At 57.7% G+C, this 18,129-nt stretch overlaps 1 protein-coding gene across 9 annotated transcripts in view; it reads left to right on the top strand.

Moving 5' to 3' along the window:
- Nucleotides 1-18,129, top strand: part of CAMTA1 (calmodulin binding transcription activator 1) — an 827,492-nt gene that overhangs the window by 568,320 nt on the left and 241,043 nt on the right. For 8 of the 9 annotated variants that reach the window (XM_058719234.1, XM_058719241.1, XM_058719240.1 and 5 more), the window contains exon 6: nt 12,168-12,239. The exons of the other annotated variant lie outside the window; for it this stretch is intronic. In XM_058719234.1, the coding sequence (XP_058575217.1) occupies nt 12,168-12,239 (72 nt within the window). The remainder of the gene's footprint in view (nt 1-12,167; nt 12,240-18,129) is intronic. 9 annotated transcript variants of the gene reach the window in all.

The following is an 18,129-nucleotide window of genomic DNA, read 5'->3' as shown; positions in this document are numbered from 1 at the left end:
GAGGCACCGAGAGCAGGGTCTGGTGAGGGTGGGACGTCCCCACGTGTTTCCAGCACATTTGTTTCTAGGGGAAGGGGTGCGGCTCAGTACTTCCTGAGGTTCCCAAGACAGCCAGACTTGCCACCCACCGGCATCTCTCTGTGGCCGGAGCCGGCCAGCGGCATGATCCCGTTTGGGTGTGTTTCTGACACAGGCCCCCAGATCGATCGCCTGCTGCCGGGGACGCTCCCTTCACCGGAGGGCTCTTCCCTGCTGCCCTCTCTCTTCGTGGTGATGTTTTTGTGAACTTGAGAAAAAATCAGGAAAAGGCCGATTCCCTCTGTCCAGCCCATTAATTCTGCATGCTCAGGCCCAAATTAACCTTGGCAAGGCTTCGAGAGGAGAGAGTAATTCTAACCTTAAAAATCTGCTGATTAAAGCTGGTTTCAGGAATTCGATTCCACTTAATGTCTTGGCAGGGAGCCCAGCCTCACATTAACACGGCCACAGACTCGGGTCCTGGCATTTCCCTCCGCCTTCTTAATAAACAAAACCCCGTTGCCTGTTTGAAGCGAGAATTCCTTTCGCGGACTCCCTTGCTACACGAAGCTGTGTGTGTGCCTTGCAGAGCACCGTGGGTACCTGGGTGGTGTCACAGATGCCCGGGAGGGGCGGCGCTGAGAGCTGGGCTCCAGCAGGCCCTGAAACAGAGCAATAATTACAGCAGAAATGCCGGGCCCTCGGGCCCCAAGCGTACCGAGCAGGGCAGGCGTCAGAGCAGGGGCTCCTTTCTGGGCAGCCCTCTGCCTTCCGTGCCGCCTACAATGGCCTCTGGGGACTTTAGGAGCCCGAGTCCCAGTGTTTCCACATCTACCAAGCCCCTGTACCTTCTGGGAACAGGGACCAAGGGTGGGTCATGAGTAAAGACAAGGGCCAGCTACCTGGAACATACACCGAAAACCCTCAGCGCCAAAAGACACAGCCACTGGCCTTCTATAGAGACTCCATGTTCCCCACTAGCAGTCACTTTGGCTAAAATGTGCAAAGCGTTGCTAAGACGTGTCAGCATCAACAGGCCACCTGGCAAGGGGAGCACCAGAGCAAGAGCTACTCGTGGGAGTCCACTTTCCCCCTCAGAGTCCATAGGACAGGGCTGTCTGGTACACAGCAGAGGGCTGAGCGGCTGTTGGTGGAAGGAGGGGAGGAGGGGAGGAGGGGAGGCCATGACCAGCAGAAGCCACTTTCTAGATCAGTTCCAGCCCCTTGGCAGGGCACTAAGAAACAGGTCTCAGCAATACACTTTGATGAGAGAAAGGAAATTTCACTTTACTTATTTATTATTTGTGTCCAGTACTTTTAGGAAGTATTTGAGATAGAAACAGCCCAGATATGTTGCAATAGGCTCAAAGAACAAGAATGCGAGTGTGGGGAGAGAGCTGAGTCAGGGGACGTGGGTATGTACATAGAGGGACAGAGATAGAGAGACGGAGGGAGGGAGAGACAGAAGGAGAGAGGATAGTTTCCCCGCCCAGCACACCGGCGAGGAGGGGCAGGGTGGGATGGACCCCCTCCGAGGGCCCTGGGGGACCAAGTGCCCCAAGGGATTTCCGAGCCGTGGAAATGCCCCCCGGAGGCCTGGCTTCTGCAGCTGTTTGGCAAGCATGGAGGATGGGCAGGAGCCCACACCCACCTGGCTGAGGGTGGCAAGGGTGGGAAGGCGGGCAGGTATGGGCCACCAGGTGCCTGGACTGGACCCCTGGCAGGAGCCCAGAACAGGGCCCTCAGGCCAAGCAGGATGACTGCAGAGTTAAGCCCACGGCCCCCACTCCTGCCCCGCCTGCTCTGCGGGAGAGCCCGGGCTCGGATCCCCTCCTTCCCTAAATCTAAATTTACCTCATTATCAATTTTTAGCTGTTGCTCCATTTTATACCTACTAATTTATTAATCCTGGAAACCCCCAAAAACAATAAAACTGAAGCTCCAGGGATTTTTATGCCTTTTTATCTAGAAATTCATTTAATCTTTATTGCTGTCCTCACTCATGTCATGGTTAGGCTGCGGCAGCTCTGCTCGGATGTGCTGTCCTGGAGACGCTGTCCCTTGGCGGGGAGGGGGGGGGGCCTGGCCCAGGTGAGCAGAGGCGGGGGGGGCACAGGGGTGCCAGCGCGAGGCCATACCTGGCAGGGCCTGATGTTCTACAGTGGCCCTGGGGCAGGACGTCACCTCCCTGGTCCCTGGAAAAGGCTGGCGGTGAGAGGCATCTCGTTGCTCATGCTGTCCCCTGATCTCTGCCCTTTAGTTCCCCTTCGGGTCCTTTTTCCAGAGACCTAAAGGGCCCATGTGCTATAAAGATGGTCTAGAATTTTCTATGGAGATGTTGGGGAGCCTCCAGCATGAGGCCCCCTCTCTTGACCCACCCATAGCACCTCTTAGCGCTTCTCTCCACTCCTCATCCAGACCCAGAGGCACTGAAGGCCTCCCAGGGACACCAGAAACCCCTCCTGGAGAGTCTCTTTGGCTCTCTCTGCTTGCCCAAGGTGCCGCTACCCCTGTGCACCCCCTCCCCCAAGCTCCTGCCGATGCCGGTCCCCAGGGTCTGGGGGTGCACAGGACTGTCTGCAGGGCAGTGGGGTGGGCCGCACATGTGTCCTAGGCCTGCCGGGCTCTGCCCCATTCTGGCTCTGTCCCTTGCACACCGCTGGTCTGTGGGGACAGGGCAGAGAGCTGCCAGCCTTCCATAGTTTGCTGCCCCATCCCTTTCTCTCTGCCCCTCAATTCCTCCGGCTCTGGGGACCTGACCTCCACAGCCAAGCTAGGCCACCTGGTCCCCAGTGTCCCTTTGGTGTGTGCACCACAGCTTCTGCCCATAAGCTGGGGGTGAATTCCCAGAGCTCAGGTTCCAGCTTTAACACGTCCCTGTGACCTTGGGTTAGACACTACTCTCTCTGAGCCCCAGCTCCCACATCTGAGAGAGGGCATCATACCACCCTCTTCCAGGATAAAGGAGAGGACCCCAGTCTCTTCCCCATCTCCTGGGTCACCTGTGGCACCAAGCACAGGGGAGACACCCAATTAATTGGCAGAAAGACCAGTTATTTTAATGTCCTGGAAAAGCAGGCCACCAGGATGCCAGGCCTGGAGGTAGCCAGTCTCAGGGAGGGCGAGTTCCTTGAGGTTCTGGAGAATGAATCTTTGGGAGCCTGCCCACCCCAGCCCAGAGAGGCCCCCCCAAGAAAATACAGGCACAGGCCAGCCCCCTTGCCCTCTAGCCTCAGTCCCCCACTGTGGCAAGCCTGGGCTGCGTTGGGAGATGCCTTTGCTGATTGTCTTAGGAGACAGGCCAGGATGGAGACCCGGTCAATGATGATCTAATATTCCAGATCTCTCCTGTCACCCAACCCAGAGGCCAGATCAGACTGCAATCCATTTAGCTCAAACTAATTTTAAAGCAATTCACTATTTAACAAGTTCTGAGGCCCAGTGCTTTTGCAGGCAGCATGCGAATTGAATCATTTGGTCTAATCTTAGATTAATACGAACCAAATCCTTCAGTGAGGACGGTCCTGGGAGCAGCCTGGGACTTCACCCCTTTGTCTTTGCCGCAGGCAGGCCCTGCAGAAAGCCTGACCCTCAGCCACTGGCCTGGACGCCTGAGTGATGCTGCCAGGAGCTGGCCCGCTGGACAGGGTCAGACGGGGTGGGTCTGAGTTCCCCTCTGCCTCTTCCTAGCCCAGGTGGCCTTGGACAAACTGCTAGCCTGTCCAGCCTCAGCCTTCCCCAGGATGTCTCTGTGCGGGGCAATGTAGAGCTAGAGACAAGAGAAAGTCCACGTCACCCCACCAGTGCCCCTACGCGAGACCCTCTAGTGCCTCTGGGGATGTGCTCCGGCTTCCGGGGGGCCCCAGGGAGCATCAGTCTGTGTACCATGCGGCAGCAGCTGCTGGTCTGGGGAGATCTGGAAGGTGCTTGTGGGTTTTCCCTTCACTTGCTCCTTGGAGACCACCTGCTTCTCCCAGGATGTCAAAGCTTTGGCGGCAAAGGAACCGTGTTTACCCCCTTCCGCAAGCCCTGCAGCTCTGTCTGCCCAGGTGTCTTCCTGCCCCCCCAGGAGTCCCAGGGCCGGCTCACAGCTCAGGCAGTTGAGACACTTTGGTGCCTCTGGGGTCACCCTGGAAGGATGGGGCTCTCACGGGAGAGAAGAAAGCACCAGGAAGACATACGGCAGCGAGAGGCGGAGACAGCGGCTGGGAGGGAAAGCTGGGGGGATCAGATCCAAAGTTCTGATTCTGCACCTGCACTTGTTCCTCAAATCCCCAGAGCCCCCCAGTCCTTCCAGGAAACCTGCTTCAATAAGCAGGGTCTGGACCAGTGCCGCAGGGCAGAGCCATAAGAACCACAGGGCCTTTGCTTCCATGCAAGGCCGTCCGCCGACCGCTCATCACTGGTCTCATGGGGGTTCAGCAGAACGTTCTGTGGGTTCACAGACTCGGCCACCCAACATCAGGACCAATCCTCTGTGGTCCCTTGCAGAGGATTCAGATGGGAAAGCTGGGAAGAAGGTGACACCCTTGCCCATGCCCATCCTTCTGCCTAGAAACTTCTCTCGTCCACCTGACCTGATCTTTTCCACCTGTTGTCCCCTGTCCCGCTGCTCCTCATCACAAATGTCACTTCCTCTTCAGCATGGCAAAGACTCTTCCCTCCCCCGGCCTCCCTTGCAATTAGCATCAGCCCTGTTTCGATCTGGTTTTGTTGGTTTGCTTGTCTCTTTCTCCCACAGGGGAGACTGGGGGGTCACAGAGGACTGGGGCTAGGGACAGGCACAGAGTCGACAACAGTGAGAGCTTGTTTACGACAGAGCCAGGGCCCAGCCCGGCCCCAGGTGCCCTTTTTCAGAGGGGGTGGCTGTCGCTCCATCCACTAGGGGAAGTGCCTCTCACCTGCCCCTGCCCAGGATCTTCTGAACAAGTGGCCCCTTACCCCTTCATCACTTCAGGGCAGGATTACATTGTCATCTTCTGGGTGGATTCTCCCTTCCCTTCTATTATCTCCTTGTCTTCTGTCTCCTTTACACCAGAACGCATTTTTTAAACTATTCATCTTTGTCATGTAAACATCAGATTCAAGTGTGTGAGAGAAACTAGGCCCCTAAAAATCTACTTTCACTCTGATTACTGCTGTGCGGACGGTCACTTTCCCGATGGGAGGGTGGTGAGGCCGGGCCACAGGGAGAGCACAGGGGCCGCCGCCAGAGGCCTAACCCAGCTCTCAGGGTTCTAAGCGGAGATGTGCCATAAACACCCTAGTCTGAGGACAGAGCAGGTATCGTCCCTGCATTGGAGAAGGCTTTGGGCGTGGGGACAGGCAGGGGGCGGGCTTTCTGTCACAGCACAGGGGGCTCTGGGAGACACTGGCTGACTGATTCAAGATGTGGAATGACACGTACCAACCTGCAGGCATACCAGCTTCCCAGAGTGGAGCCAACGTCCAAAAGTCCAACCTCCGTGTTCTGTCTTGCTCCAAACCCTGGTTCCCCCAAATCCCAGCTATTGGGGTTTTAGGCTCCAAGAGTCTCAGCCAAACATCTCTACCCTGGGTGTCCACTCTCGTCATCTAGAGCCACAGTGTCCAATTGGAGCTTTCTGTGACGATGGAATGTTCCATCCCATCAAACCCAGGAGCCACCAACTACCAGCTGTTGAACGCTGGAAGTGAGGCTAGTAGACTGGGGAACCGAAGTTTCGATTTTATTTCATTCTACTAAATTTGAATTTGAACAGCCACACGTGGCTGGTAGCTGCCATGTTGGAAACCGCCACTCCGGAGAGGCCTGGGCAATGCACTTTCCAGCAATCCGTGGAGTAAGAGGCCGGGCTCACACTTTCCCAGAGATGAAGGTCAACAGCAAACCTTGGCTTTGCAGGTTGTGGGAGGTGGCCCCAGGAAACAGAATGAAATGTTTGCTCCAGAGAAGCGATCTCACTGGCAGCCGAGGCCGTAGAGGTGTTTTGTTCCTCTAAAGGAAAGGGCCAAAGCACCCATACATCCCCAATACCACACTGGCTGCTTTTAGCTTTCTGTACCTTACATCACTGAATGCTGCTCGGTTAATAAATAAGGTGCCTGACCGGTAGAGGAAGCCATGTGTTCATTGAGTACCTACCACATGCCAAGAAGCCCTCTGGTCCAAGTACCGGGCCCGAGTGTTGGCTAATCTCATGAGAGGCATCGAGGGTGACGTGCAACGTACTCAGGCCCAGAAAACAAACACCCGGAATTAAGTCCAATTGGAAAGACATCAGAGCCCTGTGAAAGCTTCCATGGACAGGATGGAAGCTGTGATCTGTTCGATACTGTCCTGTGTCACGCGCATCTGTTAAATGAGCAAACTGTTGCTCCCACGCGTGTAGGCCTGTGCTGCTCCTGCTTTGGCCTGCTTAGATACTCGCATCACGTGGAAGTCAAGCACAGTTTCCTGAGCACCTGCTCTGTGGAAAGCACCGTGGGGAATTTTACAAAGGACAATACAATTCACGTTCTTGCCCATCTGATGAGACTTGTGCCCATAAGCTGGGGGTGAATTCCCAGAGCTCAGGTTCCAGCTTTAACGCGTCCCTGTGACCTTGGGTTAGACACTACTGTCTCTGAGCCCCAGCTCCCACATCTGCAGAGAGGGCATCATACCACCCTCTTCCGGGATAATGGAGAGGACTCCGGCCTCTTCCCCATCCCCTGGGTCACCTGTGGCACCAAGCACAGGGGAGACACTCGATTAGCCGGGACTGTGGGCAAACTATGCCCACAGGCTGGATGTGGCCCACCACCTAGTTTTGTACAAGCTGAGCTCAGATGGTGTTTACATTTTTTAATGGTTGGTTGGGGGAAAAAAATCAATAGAAGAAGAATGTTCATGACACGTGAAATTCTGCCCAATTCAAGCGACAAAATCCACGAATGAGGTTTTGTTGGGACATGGCCACACCCATTTGTTTACCTATGGTCCAAAGCTACTTCTGCCCTATAAAGTCAGGGTTGAGCAGTTGTAACAGTGACCGTCTGACCCGCAGGCTGAGAATATTTACTCTCTGGCCCTCTACAGAAAGTGCCAGCCCCTGTGAGACAGGAGGCAGGAGTGTAGATGTGCGAAGCCTACATGATGGTGGTGGTGAATAGCATGCCTGAGACAGAATCCACACCCTCGTGGCTGCCCTTGACCCTGGGAGGCCCTTTCCGGGGACCGCTTCCACCGGCCGGGTCAGGAAGGGCTTCCTGGGAGAGGGAGGCCCTGGATGGACTCGGGATGAGTGGGGTTTGGACTCGGGATGAGTGGGACCCCACGAGGGGAATTGTAGAAACAGGAGCCACAAGGCCTGCCTGGGGATAGTGAGCCGGCCGTGTTCTGTAGCCCTAGCTGAAAGGGGAAAACAGAGGGTTGGGCTTTTGGTGGGGGGCAGGGAAGGGAAGGAAAGTGGGGAAGGGACACAGAGGCAGGGAAGGAGGGAGGAAGGGAGGAAGAGGGGGAAAGAGACGAGGGAGGGAGGGAGGGAGAGGCGGAGAGAGAGGTGGAGAATCAGCTGGTCACAGAAGCCATCGAGGGCTGGACAGAAAGGAGAGGCACCTGGTGACGTCCCAATATCACAACCAGTAAACTTGGCTCATCACACAGAGATGTCCCCCTCTTTCATCCACTGAAGCCATCGGGTGTTGAGCCTTGGCAGACGGTCTGGCAGGTGGGGGACCTCCCTCCCCCGGCGGCTGAGTCTGTGGGGAGAAATCCACTGGAGGAGATTTGCAGCCAAGGTGCCCTCTCTTTGTAGGAAGAGTTTATCTTGACTTGAAGGCATCTCCCGTTTACTACTGGTTTCCCTGTAAATTTATCTTTCCTTTTTATTTAAGAAGGGGGAGAAAAGCCCCATAGTGTCATATAAGCAATTTTGAGTATTTAAGAAAAACTCCTTCCCTGCTCAGCTGTCATGTTCACAGGAAGCTGTCAGGCCTTAATTCCGCAAATATAACGATTTTGAAAGTTGCTTCCAGCTAGGGGTGAGGTTCTCCCGAATTTCCTATAAATAGCTAGTTGCTTTCTCTTTTTCCTTCTTTGTACACACACATCAACCAGGGACTCACGGCACGCTTTCCCCCACACACCCCCACACGCGTGTGCACGTGCACCTCACGCTTACGTGCACACGCACACAGCTGCGTCCACCAGCTCTGGAAGACGACTCTCCCCCCAACCGCATCATGGCTCCTAGACGAAAAACTCAACCCACGGAGCCCCCAGGGGAGCCCCAAGCCTGATCAAAAAGCACCAGGAGTTTGTAAAACACAGATCGCCACCGACAGACTTGATTGCTTTTTTGATTAGTGAAAGAATGGATTTGATACACTGCCTCGTCCGATAACGTGCAGTTAATCCCCAGTTGTCATATGGGCTAGAAGTGGGCCAAGAGCTGCCAGGTGATGACGTGGCGACAAAGGCACCTGGGAAGAGAGGGTGGCACCGGGGCTGTGGGCTGGCTGGGGGTGCCCTGTGAACGGAAGGGGAGAGGACCAGGGCGTGGAGCACGAGGCAAGGCAGGCCGGTCACATGCTGAGCCTCATCAGGTTCACGCCTCCCCTGCTCCATCCGCCTGCAGGCTGGGCTGCGTGTTGCAAAAGCCAGCCTGAGGGGACACTCACTCCCGGGCATCTCTGTTTCCTTCCCACACCATCCCTGTGCCCAGATTGCGGTTTCCAGCCCAGACTGAGTACCATTCTGTGTATTCTGTGTCTCTACTCGCTTGTCTTCCAAACTCCTTGAACTCGCCAGGTAGAAATCTGAAACCAGCCTCTCCCCCAGCAGGCTGCTGCACCCCCAGGGTTTTCTGTCCCGGTGCCTGGGACCCCTTGTCTCCCCACGCTTGTCTGCACAGGTGCACGGGCGTCGTCCTCGCACCTGGCGAGCGTGGCCACTTCTCCACACCTGCACGGCTGCCACCATCCAGTGCCAGGGCGGCTCCCGACTCACAGGGCTGGCCCCAGTGCCCTCACCTCCCTTGGCTGTCTTCCCTGGCCACACTGTGCCGCGGTGAGCTTCTGAAAGGCAGACCTGGTCATGACATCTGAGGGCAAAGTCAAGCTCCTGGCTGTGGCCCCCATGGCTTGTTGTCACCTGACCCACTTTGTCTCCCCCACCTGGACCCTCGTCATGCTTGGCCTTGCATCCAGGGTCCTATGGTTCCTCAAGCCAGCCTCTGCCTCACCTCCTGTCCCCACCTGCTTTTCCTGCTTCTGGGATGATGATCCGCCCCCTCCCCCACTCTTCCCTCAGCCACGCAGTCCCTCCAATGCCCTCTCCCACTGTCCTCTGGGACTGTCCTGGGCATCAGCTCTTGACCCTCACAGCCACCCAGGAGACAGGAGGAGGAAGGTGCCCATGTCACAGCCTAGAAGGACAAGGACCCTCCTAGCAGTTCGCATACCCCAAGCAGGACCCGTCTCTCCAGAAGCCCCTCTTTGCTGACTCCAGCTCACCAAGGGTGGATTCCGGGAAGCCTCTTCCCCCACAGGGACAGTAAACCAGCTACTCAACATGAGTCAGATTTCCCTGAAACTGAAGCTGAGCGCTTTAAGCATTCAATGTGGAGCCATTTTCCAAGATGGTTTTCTAGTATGTAGTTTTAAAGTCCTGAGCCTTTGGAATACCACAAGCAAAAATGAACCATTTATTGCCTTCAGGTCCTGTACCCTGTACTGGGCTGTGGAGACCGGTGGGACACTTGTTGGCCACCGTCATTCAGAGGGTCTGAGGCTCCCTGCCTCACCCTGGAGCTTCCAGTCCCGGGAGAACAGATGGGCAGTGAGCCATGGGAGGGACCCAGCGTGCTGGGCAAGGCAACACGGGGAGGGGGGCATGCCCTTGGGCTCCTTGAGTCCTTGGGGTTCTAGAGGGGGCTTCCCTTCCTCCCTCGATGCTACTTGACATGGTTCGCTCTCGTCAGGGGTCCGCTGTCCCTCTCTCCAGCCTTCATCGATGATGCCTCTCATCTGTGGAGACCAGAGACATCAGATCACCAGGGTGGTTAGGGTAATATCTAAAAATAGAGTAACTAGGTTCTGAGTGAGGCCCCGAGGGTTCCTCTGATTAAAATGCATGAGCCTTGATGTAGAAACGGCAATTTTTCTTTTTAACATCATCCTGCTCATTGGATGGTTCTGGGCACTTCTGGGCAGGTGAGGTTGCCCACGGGTGCTGGGGAGGCTCAGGGGAGAGCGGGGGGAGCGTGCTTTCCACTTCCTGTGGACTCTCAGAAGGGACACACAGTAGGTGTTGGAGTCCCAGGGAGTCCTCGTGTGTAGTTCAAAGATGCTGCAGCCCGGCCCACACAGATCAGCAGTGAACTTGAGGGGGGGCGGGGAATGGAGGTGCAAATCAACCACATTCTTTTCAAGTTCGAGAGAAAGCAGTGGAAGGAGAAGGAGACAGGTGAAGGGGGGAAGTCTGCAAACCCTCAAGAGGAATAAACAGTGAGAAAAAGCGGATGCGTGGCCTTTTATTTCAAAGAGACAGGAGAGAGTTCTTCTCTCAACAATTTATGTCTCTCTCCATTTGGCTCATTACGTGAGCCAAAGTAATGAAACTTCCCACGAGAATATGCAAACTCCAAAGGAAAAGAACTGATAAAAGTCGCAGGGTGGGCTGCTCGTTCGTGGCAAATGAGAGCTCACAGGAAATGTCCAAACAGGCGCCTCTCTCGGCAAGAAGGAGTGAGTTATCAAAAATAACAGTGAAAAAAGAAACACGGCGTATTAAAAAACAGAAGAGTCAGGAAAGTATATTGCCTTCTTAATAATAAATACGTTTCGGGGGCAAGAATTGCAAGGGAATCGTTTAAATTAATTTCCGCTTTGTTTGGTTGGTTTATACAGGGTTTGGTCCCAGCTGACAGCAATCTGTAGAAGTTCTAACGTATTGGAAATCTGATTTTCTTACAGCCAGAGTCCCGTAGTCCAAACTGATTTCTCTTTCAACTCTGCTAATCAGACAGGGCTCAAATGGATTCCTGGTAGAACCGAATCGCACTTGGTCTTTTGGGGGTATATTAAAAAATACCTGGTGTAAGCTTTAAATGCAGAGAGAGCTGCTGGCCAGTTGTCACTGCAGTGTGGTGTGAGGGGCAGTGGGGGGGCGGGGGGTGGCTATGGCTGTGGCTCGGATGAGCAACGAGGAGCCCAGGGAGGACCTTGCCCATCCCCGGCCTGCAAGGCTCTGGTGCCCTGCCTTCTCTTTCTGCCCCACCGATTGTGGAGCTGGTGTTTGGGAAGCCAGGGAAACACGGCAGGAGAGGGAAGGAGAGAGTTCTGGTTTGAAGGCAAAACCCTGGCCACCCCGAGACTCGCATAATTGGGTTTTGAGAGGACCCTAGAGGACTGTCCTCCTCACCAGGCCCTGCTCTCCCCCTCCGCCTGCAAGCCCGTCCCCACTGCTGGCCCTGACTGTCCCCTGTCTCCGGGTCCTAACGTCCCTCCTCACTGTCCGCCCCCCAAACCAAATCCGTCTGCGAAAGATGCAGGCTTAACCTTAGAACAAACACAAATGTGATTGAACAGACTAAATAGAAGCCAGCAAGTGGGGTATGCACGAGGGGCCTCTCGGTTTCTGGAGGTCAGTCCTAGGAAGTGCCACCCCCAGCCTCAGAGGTCCTGCCATCCAGGGCTGCCCCGCTCACCCGGTGTGATACCCTTGACCAGGAAAGGTCTGGAGACTGTGTGTGTGTGTGTGTGTGTCTGAATCAATCCCACACATGTTCAGCCCCTCCCCGTACACCAAGGGGTCTTAACCTAGGCTCTGTGAATGAACTTCAGGGTAACCCCCAGCCCCTACAATTATGGGCAAAACGCACACGAATGTGCATTCCCAGGTCCCCAGCTCTTCTGGGTTCTCATGTGCCTCCATGGCCCCTAAAAGGGAAAGCACCCAGCTGTCCGCCCAGGTTTGCCTGCTGCCTTGCCCACTGTGCTTCTTAGATTCCGACCCGGACCTCGGTCCCGGCCCCGGAGCCAGGCGCACGGGCACCGGCCCTCAGCCTCCCAGGGTGCAGGTGGCGTCCGCGGCCCTTTCTCGCTCCTTCTCTGTTGCGCCGTCTCTCTCTCTCTCCCTTCCTTCCCTCTTTCCAACTGAATTCTCGTTTTTCCTCTCTCCCTAGTGCTTGTACGGCTGCTATGTCCATTCCTCCATCATCCCCACCTTCCACCGGAGGTGCTACTGGCTCCTTCAGGTAGGTGGCTGGGACTGGATTCTTCTTCCGTCTCCGGTGCTGCGGAAGGTCTGTGGAGGGAGCTGCGTGGGCGTGGGGTCCGGCGTGCGGCGGCTTCGGGCGGGGGTGCCCCGGCCAGAGCTCCTAGGGGCATTGGCGTGTGGTGCTGAGGCCAGGTGTGTGGCCGGCCTGGTGTGCTGTGCGATGCCAGGAAGGGGACAGGCCTGGGGTGGGGGGTGGGGGGGGCCGTCCTTCCGCCCCATGAGAGTAAAGCCCCACCGGGTGCTTCCAGGGTGGCTCGGTTTCCTCTTGATGAGGACGGAAAGAAGGCTGAGCATCTGCCCGACTGCAGAACGCCCGTTGGCCGACAGCTGTGCGTTCATATTCTCTTGTGGGTTAGTCAGTCGTTGGCACTCGTGGAAAATCGGCTCTCAGAGGCATGCCAGCGGCAGCCGGATTGATCAGAAGGGTTGTTGGGAGAGCTGGGGGCCCACGGCTCAGCGGGAAGGAGCCCAGGAATCGATCTGTGATGTCTGCCATGCAGGGGGACGGAGAAAGGGGCGGAGGAGCCCCCGGCCACCCTCGCTCCACGAGGGTGACCTGGCTCCCAGCTCTGTGTCCATGGTGCCCGTGCACAGCCTCACGGAGTCAGGCCTGGCTCGGGGCCGCGGCCGCCCAGCCTCTTGCCTGTTGGCGGTCAGTGGCGGTCACCCTGCCCGGCAGAGGGTGCCGCCGTGTGAGTGGGAGGGTCCGAGGGACCCATCAGTGAGGCTCGACCTGGTCCTTTGCAAAGCTTGTCCCCGCATCGGCAGCCACTCTCTGTGGGCCCAGGCATTGCTGTCTCTGACCTTTCCCACTGTGGTTCTAACCATCTGCATCCACAGCAGTTCAAGTGAGCCCTCCCCTGGCCCCGGCGGCCGGAGGAGCTCCCTGGCTTGGGGAGTACGGTCAGGAGGGCTCTGGCAGATTAGGAAGCAAGCCCCTGACACCATGGTGTGTATTCACAGAGCTGAGGCCTCACGTGCCAGAGCGCAGAGGGGCCACTGGTCCCAGGGAAGGTGCCCTGGAAAGCATCTGCGGGGCCCAGAGCCATCTTGGTGTGGACGCCGAGGCTCTGCCCGGACAAGGCTCTCGGTCTGTCGGCTCTGCCCAGCCCCTGCCTCCTTGCCCTTCTCCCTCAGTTCCAGAAATAATTGTCTGCGGTTCAGCAAGTTCATTAGCAGATGACGCCTGAGACTGTCCAAGGATGTGCTGATTTGCAAAGACACGGCTTCCCTGACATCTTGCCCTGTTGTCATTTTTCGGGTTCCTCTCCCTGGGAGGCTGGGCTGGTGGCAGTGGGGGTTTCTAACTGCTCGGCCCTGCTTCCTTGTGAAAGGGGCCTCCAGCGTGGTCATGGGATGATACTTCTTGTCTTGTTAACGCAAAAGGTTTTCTTTTCCACCTGGCGGAGGAGTGGAGTGTGGGACCCCCACCTCGAGAGCAGGGATCTGGTACAGCGGGGGCCATGTCCTTGTGCCCCAGGGTCACGCTCTGGCTGCTGAGAGGTATTTTCACCTTGAGCAGCCTGTGGCCCTGTGAACTCCTCCCTGGCCTCTGAAGGCCCCGAGGCCTGTTTTGGCTTTTTTCCTTTTCAGTTTCATGCCCCATCCAAACGCCTCTTGAGCACGCTCTCCCGATTCCAGGCCTGACCACTGGCCTGTTGGAGCAGCGCCCCGGAAGTCGGCTTCCTGCCAGCCAGGCGCTCCTGCACCCACGCCATCGCCTGTCTCCTCTTGTCCCATCACATGCTTGTGGCTCTTTGATTCCACTAAGTTTACTTTCCTAGACTCAGACACCATCGGGCAGCCATGGCGGGGGGGGGGGGGGGGGGGGGTGAGCTTATCAGCCTCCCAGACTGGATTCTGCTCACTCAGATTTGGCTCCTCCTGCCTTGTTCCAGGCGAGAAGTGGGAGGGCTCCACTGTCCCAGCCCTCCCCACCCCTGAGCTTCTGTCCTGGCCACGGTGGGCCGGAAACATATGTGGAGTGATTCGTGTCTGCCTGGGGTGGTCACTTCTAGCTGGCGGGGGAGCCCGTTCTCCCCCCCCCCCCCAAAAGGTCCAGTGTCACAGGAACTGGTTTCTTAAGGGCAGATCTGGGCCCCTTTATCTTCTCCTCCCAGCCCCACAGTCTTCCCTCCACCCGCTATGCACTGCGTCCTGGAGCATCACCCTTGTTTCCGTGAGCAGGTGATGGGGGGGACGCATGCAGGGGCAGGGGTTCCCACTCCCCAGTGTGTGCTGGGCAGGAGCAGGTTAAGGAGCCAAGGCCAAAGCAATTAGCGCGGTGCACGTCCCGCACGAGCCCGAGAGCCACCGCGGCAGCCGGCACCGCTCAGGGCAATTTGTTCCGGTGCTAATTACAACACCAGGATAACGACGGTGTGGCCAGGCTTAATTTCTCTGATATTAAATAGGAAAGAAGCCATGAGACACCGGCCCAGATGGAAATTGGCCCAGGTCTGTCTCTGACACCAATTATCAGGAAAAAGGATTGGGTGGGAGAGAAGGTGTCAGGGTGGTGACTGAGGCAAGAGCCGAGGAAGGAGGCAGCTCCCACGGCCACCAGTCACCACTGGCTCCCCGGGGAAGCCAGCCTGGTGGTCCCTGGAAGTCCCCAGTGGCTGTCAGCCATGCCCCTTACAGCAGAGAGGTGCCAGGGGCTGGGGGACAAGGGGAGCCTTGCTGAAAGGAAAGGGGCAGGGAGGAAAGGAGGGCTTCTGGATAAAGGAGAGTTCACTCCAGCAGTGGCCCCACCGCCCCCACCCACTGCAGAGCGTGGCCGGCCGTGGTGGCCACTGGGGTCCCAAACTGATGCCACTCGCCCCAAGGCCACTTAGCACAGCAGGAACCTCTGCCCGCGCAGGCCTGGTTTTCCCAAGCGCCCAGACTGTAAGGTCCCTGGGGTGGGGGTGGGGGGGGAGCTGCGCCCCTCTGTCTCTCCCAGCACAGAGCCTCAGCCGGACAGGGAGGGGCCGGCCTGCCCTGAAGGCCTCAGCTCTGCTCAGAGGGCCTGCCGCCCCAGGACAGGGAGGGAGAGAGGGTGTCAGACCTGGGGGAGGAGGTCAGCACCCCTTCCAGAAGCGGAGGATCAGGGAGAGGAGGGGGACCGGAACTGACACAGCACTTAAAAGTTCCCTAGTGACCTGATTTTCAGGGGAGGGAGTGACCCTGCCCCCCTCTGTTGCTACTAAATGTTTTATTAGGATGTGAGCAGGGAGACAAGTGAGGAACCAGAGCCTTTCCCGGGAGTGGAGGGGACTGAAGCCCCAAGTGCATAAGGGCATTGTCATGACCAGTGTGCACCCCATGAAGCCATCTGCCCAGCTGGGTCAGGGCCTTCGGGGGATCTGTCCTGGGACTTGAGAAGCCACCACCACTGGCTGGCACACGTACTCCTCCGTCACATCATCTGCACGTCGGGGCCTCCATGTGTCACAGCTGGCAGGGCCCTTAGGCTCCACAAAACTCAGCTGCTGCATTTCCTAGATAGACGCTGAAGCCCAGAGGGGACAGGGCCAGACCCAGGGTCACCCAGCCAGTCAGCGATGGCACCCTTGCCTCTGCCTCCCAGGACCCAAGTGTGGTTGTCACTGCAGCCACCTTGGCCCTGAGGCTTGCTGGGGGCGGGAGGGGGTGTGGCCAGTCCTGCCGCTGGGCTGCTCCACGGGTGAGCCAGACCCCAGGGGCCTCACCCTCCGTCCTCTCCTGCTTGGGATTTTCTAGTGCTCAGGCTCAGGGCCTCCCTGCTGCCCTCTGCATCCCCATCCCGGGCCCCCACATTCCATCCTGTGGGGCCCTTCTCCCAATAAGCCCAAAGAGAACAGGCCCCCATTTCAGGCCAGACTTTCCAGCAGCTTCTGTATGGCTCATTTGGAAACTATTTCTGCTTCTAATGAGTGTTTTTCTTTGTGCCCTTGTCCTCTAAAATGCTTAATGAATGTTTTCTGTGCTCGAGCGAAGCGGGGGGGTGTGTCCCTGTGTGTCTGCCACTGCCATGCGGGGGGCTGTTAGGCTGCTGGGGCGGAGACAGCCAGGAGCTCCTTCCCGACCCACAGAGGCCCGTGGGCTCGCAAGCACTGCCGAGCAGACACGGGGACCCCGCGGCTTTGGGGGTAACCCGGGCCTGGGGGCTCCTGACGGCTGGAGGATGGCAGGTGTTTGGGCTCCACGGAGGAGGCAGGTTCTAGCCCTTCCCTGGCAACCCTGAGCATCGGAAGCTGTGACTGTACAGCCAGCCACCACGGGCACTGAGTCCTGGCCAGACGGTGCCCCAGACCCTCACCACGGGGCCCGTGTCCCCCAAGACAAGACAGGGTCTCAGGAGGCCCATGGTCACCCGGCCAGTGGAGGGCGCCCCTTGTGGCCCCATCTGCCTCCCGGAGGCACCAGTATCACCTGCTCTTGTAGGGAGGGGCTACCTGGTTCCAGATCTTAGGGCAGAGAAGGGGCACTCCGGCCTTTCACCCCACACTCTCTCCTTCCTGCCTGCCCCTGAGCTCAGCTGGTCCCGCCCCCCCCCCCCCCCCCCCCGGAAGTAGGGTGCTTTCTGCACCAAGTACCACGGCAAAGAGACCTTCACAGAGCCAGCCCAGAGGCGGGCAGGGCGTCGGGGGCTAGTTCTAGGCTGCCCTGGCCCGACTAAAGCCCCCAGCCCAGGAGCAGAGGGAGGCCTCAACCACACGTCTCCCTGCCTTGTAGGAAAGGGGGGAGACCCCCGTCTTTGCTTGGGCAGAGCTCCAGTCTCCCCTCGCAAGTGCTCCTGGGAACCGTGTCTGCCTACCCGGTTGGTAAGGCCTGGGGTGGAGCTGAAGCCTTACATCCCTCCGTCGGGTTGTGGGCTCACAGCTGGCGTCACATCCTCAAGAGAGCGTCTCTCCTGCCAGGAGGAGCCACCGAGGAGAGGGGGGAGCCAGCAGCCAGCGTCCCCACGCTGACCCAGGGCTCTGCAGCCTTGCAGACGGGGCCCCAGAGAGGCACCTGTGCTCACATTCTGGGGACATCCCAGTGAACAACTCCATTTCAGCTTCTACATCAGACACAGGCCTCGACCCCAGTGTGTCCCGAGGGAGCCCGGCCTCCTTCCTCCGGGGCCTCTTTACTCAGAGCAAGCGGGGGGAGGGGGCTGTACAGAGTCCCAGGCCTCCCCAGCCGGCCAGGGTGGGAGCAGGCCGTGAGGGGGACAGGCCTCCTCACCCGGCACTCAGACTGTGGCACCCCTGGGGGCATCTCTCTGCGCTGCCTCTGGCTCTCCAGGAAGGGTCCTCGGAGCTCACAGCTACCCTGAAGTGGCAAAGTCGGGCACGGTTGGGTCAGGTGGAGGCATCCTGTGGGCTCGTGGACCGCTTGTTCCCGGCATATCGCCCAGAAGGCTGCCCTTTGGGGCACCCACTTGGCCCCGAGTGGGTGAGTGAGCACCGCGGGCCCTCTGGGATGGTGTTTATTTCAACCCCTTAAAATAGTAAGGTTGGGTCACCCCAGGGAGCACCTTTTAGCGGTTCGCCTCTGGGCAGTTTAACGAATTTCTCGGAGCCTCGGTGTCTTCATCAGTAAATGGTGACAATAATAGGGTCACTGCACAGGGCTGCCTTTGGGAATGAATCTAAACGTGACATGGTGCGTGCACAAACACTGTCTTCACTATAGACACCCTCCCCGCCCTGCCCCCACAAAAGACTTGAAATGATCACTTTTTTTGCAATTTGCAACCCAAGTGCCCCCCTACCTGACATCCACTCACTCTTTCTGGAAGCAAGGACCCACCTGGGACCATGCCCCCAGCCCTCAGGGTCGCCCTGTAGGTGAGCTAGGTCACAGAAGGGACCAGAAGCCCCAGCGTGGCTACAGGAGCACCTCCACACTCACCCCTC

The sequence above is a fragment of the Neofelis nebulosa genome, chromosome 2 (assembly GCF_028018385.1).
Source record: "Neofelis nebulosa isolate mNeoNeb1 chromosome 2, mNeoNeb1.pri, whole genome shotgun sequence".
NCBI classification, from domain to species: domain Eukaryota; kingdom Metazoa; phylum Chordata; class Mammalia; order Carnivora; family Felidae; genus Neofelis; species Neofelis nebulosa.
The sequence above is the reverse complement of the archived record's forward strand: the minus strand, read 5'-3'. Positions and strand labels throughout refer to the sequence as shown.